The 8,784-nt window shown below is 38.2% G+C and overlaps 1 protein-coding gene across 1 annotated transcript; it reads right to left on the minus strand.

Moving 5' to 3' along the window:
• Window positions 1-1,144: 1,144 nt before the first annotated feature.
• On the minus strand, window positions 1,145-6,924 carry LOC138843651 (killer cell lectin-like receptor 6). Its single transcript, XM_070048347.1, has 4 exons — window positions 6,851-6,924; window positions 4,823-4,929; window positions 2,111-2,283; window positions 1,145-1,255 (listed from the first exon to the last, which is right to left on the minus strand). The coding sequence occupies exons 2-4, from the start codon at window positions 4,911-4,913 to the stop codon at window positions 1,145-1,147; spliced, it is 375 nt and encodes a 124-aa protein (XP_069904448.1). The 5' UTR covers window positions 4,914-4,929; window positions 6,851-6,924.
• Between the last annotated feature and the right edge of the window lie 1,860 nt (window positions 6,925-8,784).

Genomic DNA, 8,784 nt, shown 5'->3' on the forward strand with positions numbered 1-8,784 from the left:
ATCACAGATCCTCCTGCTGTTTTCATGAGCAAACCAAATGCGTTCTCCTCTCTCTAGACCAGTAGGTCTTCTTCCCAGGATGCTACCCTATCAGAGAGCTCCCCTAGCTTTCTCATTCACCTTCTTTAAATCATTATACCAACACCATTATCTCATTGAGATCACCCGTGTCTCCCCTATTGAAAACATAAAATCTGTTCCTTCCACTCCCCACACACAAATTGTACTCCCTGACCCAGCAGGGACTGAATAGTGCTCCAAGGCACTCAGGATCCTCTACTACACTATGTGATTTCCTCAATCATTTAGTTCCACCCCTAACTCCCTAGTGCCATTGTCACAGATTTATTTGCTCATTATGGATAAATCTATGTTATTTTACTATTATGAGTTAACAATAATTTTGTGAACATCTGAAATTCAATAGCATGAAAAATATTAATCTGCAGATTAGATTTAAGATTTTAATGGTTTATTTGGAAATGAATCTACTTCAGCCTTTACAGAGAGCAGGTATACAGCTACAAATTGCATTTAAAGGGAGAACTAGGTAGAGAAACAAGTTTTCATCCCTCTCTTCCAACCTCACCTGCCAATACAGCATATGTCACATAAAAGAACAATGTTAATTTACTGCATTTTGAAGGATTCTCCATTAAGTCAATGGAAAAAATAATTCCTTTTGGGGCTGCTTATTTAGGGCTCTGAGATTTTCATTTGTCATCTCAGTTGTCATCTGAGATGTGAGATCACATCGAATTAAGGACATTTTTATTTTTTTTTAAAGATTTTATTTATTAATTTTAGAGGTAGAGGTACAGACAGTGAGAGGGAGAGAGAAAGGTCCTCCACCTGCTGTTCACTCCACGGAGCTGTGCGGATCGGAAGCCAGGAGCCAGGTACCTCCTCCATGTCTCTCACAGGGGTACAGGTACCCAAGAATTGGGTCATCCTCTACTGCCCTCCCAGGCCACAGCAGAGAGCTGGATTGGAAGAGGGGCAGCCGGTAATAGAACTGGCACCCCATATGGGAGGCCGGCGCCTAACACAGAGGATTAAACTACAGCGCCATGGCACCAGCCCCAAGGTCATTTTTAAAGTCTAGAAAAAAAATAGCTGAATGCATAGAATGTAAAATGCAAACTTACAGATGCAGAGCAAGTTTCGTGCTGTCCTGCCACATCCACTCATTTTTGTCTCCTTTTTTATATAATCCAATCCAGTAACTGTATTTGATTTGTGATTGAATGAATTTCTGTGCACAAATTAGAATTACTAGTATTAATCATTACATCAATAAAAACTTTTTATCTACAAAGGATTGTACAAAATACCAATTGTTTCACTTAAGACAATCCTAGCTCATCTACTGTACAGAGAATCAATGGAAGTGAAAGACCTAAATGAAAGTCTGAATCTCTAAACTCCTTGAGTTTCTCCTTGTGTAAATATGGGAATGACATTATTTATTGGAAGTTTTCATGCACTGAAATAATGCATGCAAGGACCTGACACACTGTAAACCTAACAGGAGTGTATGTTTTTGTAATTATTTCAGTTATATTTTATTCATTTTAAATGTTTTCCTTGGGTACTCACATGTTAAGCAAAAAATTGATTTTATTTCCTAAATGCAATTTACTCTCTCCATTTCTCTATTAACTCTTGTTTTCTGTCCCAGATACACAATCCATTATTTTTCTACTTTAGTTAACTTCTATAAAAAGAAAATTTTAATGGTGTCTCTTTTTACACTAGGAAAGGTAGAGAGATATTGTAGAAGAAGTTTTAAAATATGCTTTATTATTCTAAGCCTCTAAAGAATCACTAAAATTAAGTGCCAACTAATTCACTCATTCAGGTATTTTTCTTATGTTTCATTAATCGTGAAGACACAAATAGTAAGGACTCAGTATAATTCCATGGCACATACAGCAAGCCACCTCTGCTGCTCTAGAAAGAAATTATTTAGGTCCCTTAAAGCATGTCTTCTCCTCTACAAATACAAGTGTTTCCACCCTGCAGTCAAATAAGACTCAAGGAAAGCCTACACAGGCAGCCTAACTCAGTCTTCGCAAGCTTCTCATAAAAGTTAATTAAGTGAACATACCAGTTCCTGGATGTCATCAATCTTCACAAGGCTAGAACCCATGTTCCGGCATAAATTCCTGCTCTCCTCCCACGTTACCTCTTCTTTAGAAAAATAGTACCAGTTTCTTGTCCAGCAAAAGGGTCTTCCTTGCAAGAAGCCACAGCCTCGTTCTTCAAAACAAAAGGCAAACCCCATCCCAAGACACCAGGCCATTTAGAAAATAAGATTTTAGGTATTTAATTTTTTCTTCAGAAGGAATTAGCATAAAAGAAGAGTTTTCCTGTACCCAAACATCTTTTCAAACTCGAATGCTTAGTTAACTATAATTTTAAAAATAGATTTAATGAGGAGAGTAAAGTTAAAACCTAAAACTCCTCATAAGATCCAGTATAAACTTTTTAAAGTTTATATATTGAAATGGACAGAAGGCAGTAAGTCTATGAAAATAACCTGTCAGCTATTAACCTAAAGATTGAGTACAAACCTCTACCGGACGGCACCACTGAATGGTCTTCCAGCTGTACTGAGGAAGTATTCTTTTCTTTTGTGTTTTCCATATCCTGTGTTGTACATTTAGGACACTTCTGAAAAGCTTCAATCCACATTACAAAATTAACAACACAAATGACTTCAACAGATAATTATGATCATATCCTATAATTCTAGATATGAAAGAATATAATGTTGAGTACATGGGAATATGATCATAGAAAACGAAAAGTCAAAATATTTTGAAGTGTCAGGCCATAAAATAGATTTTGCATATAACTACAATATTTTAACTTGAAATCTATGATTTCTAAGGCACATAAAAAGTAGTGGTCATTTTATAAAATACAAAACAAACAAAATTAAAAACTTGAAATAGTTTTTATGCCATCTTAAATAATGATTTCTCAGCATGTGACTCCATTTAGCATTTACACTTTGACATAAGGGATTTGCCTGTATGTATAATGAATGCATATAATATGCACGGCATATTAGTTAATATAGCTATTTCTAATGTGCAAAAGGAAAGTTAAAAGTCTACGAGAGAAACAGCAGTTTCTTCCATTAAGTTGAGAATAAAAATGTAAAATAAAAAGCATATTGTTCTATTTTTTTAGAATGCCTATTTTCCATATCAGGCACCTAGGTTTGCATCCTCGTTCCAGTTCCTGATTCCAGCTTCCTGTTCATGGAGATGCTGGGAGGCAGTGGTGATGACTCAAAGTGAATGGGTCGCTGACACCCACATGAGCAGATTGCTTTTCTGTCCCATTTCTGTGACGCAGCCCAGTCCCCGCTGTTGCAGGCTTTAAAACTTTGAAAACGAGCAGGTGGGATCTTTGTCCCTTTCTTTCTCCATCACTCCCTCAAATAAATAATTTGAAAAAAATCACTCAAGTGTGTGTTACACACAGAATCTTCATTTCCAATGATGCCCCTATGCTCCAACATTAAATTTCATATCTGGTTGTAAAAATCCATCAATATTGGCCGGCGCTGCGGCTCACTAGGCTAATCCTCCACCTAGCGGCGCCGGCACACCGGGTTCTAGTCCCGGTCGGGGCACCGGATTCTGTCCCGGTTGCCCCTCTTCCAGGCCAGCTCTCTGCTGTGGCCCGGGAGTGCAGTGGAGGATGGCCCAGGTGCTTGGGCCCTGCACCCCATGGGAGACCAGGATAAGTACCTGGCTCCTGCCATCGGATCAGCGCGGTGCGCCAGCTGCAGCGCGCCGGCCGTGGCGGCCATTGCAGGGTGAACCAACTGCAAAGGAAGACCTTTCTCTCTGTCTTTCTCTCTCAATGTCCACGCTGCCTGTCAAAAAAAAATCTATCAATATCAAATACATAGTCCCTTATGTCACATTCACAATAGGCATAAGTTTTCCTCCATTTCAGCAATCTATTACAGTGTCCATATTCTAGACCACAACTAAAAAGAAAAACTAAAAAACTAAAAGCCTTTTTTTTTTTTTTTTTGACAGGCAGAGTTAGACAGTGAGAGAGAGAGAGAGAGAGAGAAAGGTCTTCCTTCCGTTGGTTGACCACCCAAATGGCCGCTGTGACTGGCGCGCTGCGTGGATCCTAAGCCAGGAGCTAGGTGCTTCCTCCTGGTCTCCCATGCAGGTGCAGGGCCCAAGCACTTGGGCCATCCTCCACTGCCTTCCCGGGCCACAGCAGAGAACGGGACTGGAAGAGGAGCCACCAGGACAGATTCCGTCGCCCCAATCGGGCCTAGAACCCAGTATGCCAGTGCAACAGGCAGAGGATTAGCCTAGTGAGCTGTGCGCTGGCCAATAAAAGACTTCTTCTTTTTAAAATCCACATTTTCTTGGACTAATCAATTTCCTTCTCTTTTTCTTATTGCCTCCCACATCCACACAGGTGCACATACTCACACATATATCCTAACCCTATGCTTGCCAGCAGGAGCAGAGCACAGATGATGCCCAGGATTACTGTGCATGGATTTTCTGTAAAAAGTTAATAATGGGGGGTATATAATGAGCTTGTTAAACAGATAAGAACCTAAGCAGAATGAACATTTATGCTGGAATTTAGCATTAAAATCACATATTCTTCTTAATAAAAAATCTCATGGATATTACACATAAATGGATCTCCCAATATATAAAATAATTAAGGAACTAGACAATCCATATCGAATAGATATGGTTTTTAAATATGTTAATTTTTTCTACATACATTATATTTTCAGAAATCAGAAAACAAGAAAAGTTACCTCTTTTTTTGTGAGCTAGATGTCTTTTGCCCTCCTTTTTCTTTGCATGAGACAATTTCAGTTCTGAGTATGTAACTTTCTCCTCAGTCATTTCTAAGAGTTTCAGGCTAAAACACAGAAAGGACCAGAGATATTTCAGGAGACATAATAGATTGAGCTAAAATCGGGAATATGATTCATGAGTAACAGGGAGAGCTACAGGAATGATATATGCTCAGGCCTTTGTAGAAAGTGAATTAAGATCACTGTAATTCTGGAAATAACAGAAAAGATTTTTAAAAAAATTATTCTATTTATCTGAATGGCAGAGTTCCATAGAGAGAGAGAGATGGAGAGAAAGAAAGAGAATTTCTCTCCACTGGTTCACTCCCCAGATGGCTGGGTGGTAGGGGCTGGGCCAGGCTGAAACCAGGAACCAGGAGCTCCATCAGGTTTCCCACATGGGTAGCTGAGGTCCAGACTCTTGGCTCATCTTGTGCTGTCATCTCAGGCACAGTAGCAGGGAGCTGGATCTGAAGCAGAGCAGCAAGGGCACAATCGAGCACTTTGATATGGGAACTGGCATGGCAGCTGCTGACTCAACCCACCCCATCACAATGCTGGCCAGGAAAAAGTGATTTAAATTCCTTTTTGTGATGTTTTAGAAGAGAGATCCTATTCAGTTTATGGACATACTGTATTAAACTTTTAAACTGCTTTAAAGTAACTTAATTAGTTGCCAAAATTTGGAAATGGATATAATTTGTACATAAATATCAGATTTATACCCTCTCTTGAAAAATTATACTTGACACTCAGTACATGTATTAGGTCCAAATGATCACCACAATATGACAGAGGCACCACCTACATGAATGATACACACAGCCACACACACACTAATTCAATGAACACTCCACACTGCTGAGTCATATTCTCTCACACCCCAGCACTCATTTATCTCATCCTCCTGATAGTCAATGACCTTCATGAACATGAACTCAGAGTTGAGAAAAATGAAGAAATGATTGGATTCAAGGTTGGTGCATATGAAAGTATCATTAACTGAGATAAGCATCACTTGTAATTCTAACAGCGAGTCTACATAATGCTACGTTTTTCAAATTATAGATGAGAAACACATATTCCCAATTAAAAAAAATGTAAATCTTAACTCCAGAGGCCTGTGCCAGGGCGCAGTGGGTTAATCCTCCCTCTGTGGCACCGGCATCCCATATGGGTGCCCGTTCTAGTCCCTGCTGCTCCTCTTCCAGTCCAGCTCTCTGCTGTGACCTGGGACAGCAGCAGAAGATGGCCCAAGATCTTGGGCCGCTGCTACTGCGTTGAGACTGGGAAGAAGCTCCTGGCTCCTGGCTTCGGATCTGCCGCTCCAGCCGTTGCGGCCAACTGGGGAGTGAACCATTGGATAGAATACTTCTCTCTATCTCTCCCTCTCACTGCTTGTAACTCTGCCTCCCAAATAAATAAATAAAATACTAAAAAAACTTAACACAAGGTCATATATTTTCTGAGATAACTGATTTTTGTGCAGTTATTTTTGTCTTATATCTACATACATAAATATCAACAAAATGAATTGGTAAATATTAGACTAGATTTCTCTTGATAGAAAATAATCATATTAACAAAAATTACAAACTTTATCACAAGTGACATCATGCTAAGGTAATTTAAAGTTTGGGTTATTCATTGCTAGCCAGATAAATAGCATCCATTGTGATGAGAAATAAAAGTACATATATAATGTCTTATAAAAGGAAATAAATATACTTCAAAACATATGACAATTTTAAAAGCTTTCATGTCTGACTATTTAATTCTTTTGACAAATTCTCATTCTGATCCACTCCTCCCCTCTCCTCTAGAATAAAGGTAACTTTAGATGTTAACATGGATCATAGTTTAACCCCACTTTTCTACATATCTCTCCTGTACCAAGTGCTGCTCTATTCCTCTGCCATCAGCAGGGTGAGAGGCGACATGGAGATGGACTCACACACCCACAGTAGCTGCTGTCTGTGTCTGTACCTTGGGATGACCCAGCTGGAGCACAGGCTTGGTCAGAAGCAGGCGAGCACGTCCCGGCTCTGCTGGCTTTACCTCTGCTGTGAGACCAGGCGGGTCCTGATGTGTGAGACCGTCCCTCATAGAGACCTTGTGTGAAGGTGCAGACGATCACATGACACTGATATTCCCACACAGAAAGTTTCCAGTGGTGTCAGTGTCTCACTTGTCACCCCCAAGTGTCAGAAAGGCCATCAAGAATAAAATGAAGTTGTATGAACATTTAAAATCTAACTACAGCAATTACTATAGAGCTTGGAAAATGAAAAAAAAAAAGACATGAGATTAGGGAACAGTTAACAATAACATTTCTAAACCTGTAAAATATGAAAAGAGAAACACCCATATCCTGCCTAGCCTGTGTTCTCCAATTTCCCTTTTATAGTATATGGAAAATCTGGAACTGTTATATAACTGGTAAACACAGAGAAATGTCAAATATGCGCAAACATTGGCCTATATGTTAAAAAAGTGACCATAAAAATATCCAGACTGCTTGATTTTCAGTAAATATAAATGTATACAATCCTAGGTTGATTGATTTAAAACAGCACTTTTTCCACTTGTATTCTCTTCAAATTATCTGAAGAAACAGATTCTCTTAAATAAGGAAGAGACCTGTAGTAACAGAAAGACTTAAAATGTTGAATGGGCTTAAATACAGCTCTTTTTAAAGCATCAAAGTCAAAATCTTCTGGTCCACTAATTACATCTATAACTGTCAAAATTCAAAAGCTATTTGTTTAATCCACTGAGCAGCCCTATGCCCTATTTAACCCTAGAAGTGGGTTCTAGTTTGTAAAAAAAGCAATTGTTTTCTTCAGATCCAACACATGGATCTTCACACCTAATAAGCTCTCAATGTTCTCACACTTTTAATTCTCAAGAAAGTGAGTAACATCAGCTGAAATCCATGTCTGTATCAGCTTCCTCCTTTATTTATGTTGAAGGTATTTTCCTGTGTCTTGAAATTCCTTCCCTCTTCTGTCCCTTTAAAATAACAGCAGCAAAGCTAGATTCTCTATCCCCCCCCTTTTTTTTTAAGATTTGCTTTTGGCTTCCTCTATTTTGCTACTAGGAACTCTTTTCAGGAGGCAGGTCTCTGACATAAATAAATGTATTGAGGAATTTTTTTTTTTTTAATACTCCAGGCAACCAAACTTTCTCTTAAAGGCAAACATTAGTTTTTAGGCATGCCAGGAATTATGATCTTCCAGGCTCAGAGATAATTATTATTCTGTTCAGCTAACATAAATCTCTAATCTAACAACTATTATTCATTGGCTAATTGTATTGTCACCAAAGCTCTCACCTGTCATTAAAACACCCACACACCTTACACCCCAAAATACCAATCTATTTTTAGCACCTCTCAGAATATTTTTTTTTACTTCTTTTCTACATGAAATTCATATATTCTCTAAGGTCCACTGAAGTACTATTCGTGTGTCATTATTTAGCATCAAGTTAACCTAGCTGGAATCACAATTCCAAAAAAGAAAAAAAAATTACATTGTCATGAAGCATTGATAACGTAGTAGAAACCAAGATATAACCCGGGATGAAATGAATATCTTAGTTCATAAAACAAGAACGGGAGAACTGCTCATGGAAACATAGCAACAGAACAGTTTAAATATATGAACCTGGAATGCATACAATTTTGAAATAAATTATCAAAAACAAAACTCCAGGAGAAAACATTTTTAATTTTTAAATTACTTCTTATAAACTTCTATTTTCATGGATTTTTATTTTAAAGTTGGTAAAAATTTAAATGAGTGTGAGAAATGACTAGCTCAATAGTCTGTTATATTACAATGTAAAGATAAGGACAAATTAGTTATTTAGGAAATAGATAAGAATCTGTGTGAACAAGGAATAAAAAATGAGAGGAC

The sequence above is a fragment of the Oryctolagus cuniculus genome, chromosome 9, assembly GCF_964237555.1.
Source record: "Oryctolagus cuniculus chromosome 9, mOryCun1.1, whole genome shotgun sequence".
In the NCBI taxonomy this organism is placed as follows: Eukaryota; Metazoa; Chordata; class Mammalia; order Lagomorpha; family Leporidae; genus Oryctolagus; species Oryctolagus cuniculus.

Coding starts and splice junctions, on each gene's coding strand:
- LOC138843651 (XM_070048347.1), bottom strand. CDS start 4,913: ATGACTGAGGAGAAAGTTACATACTCAGAACTGAAATTGTCTCATGCA. Junction 2,284..4,822: donor TCTAGCTCACAAAAAAAGAG/GTAACTTTTCTT, acceptor GTCTTGGGATGG/GGTTTGCCTTTTGTTTTGAA. Junction 1,256..2,110: donor TTGATGACATCCAGGAACTG/GTATGTTCACTT, acceptor ATTTGTGCACAG/AAATTCATTCAATCACAAAT.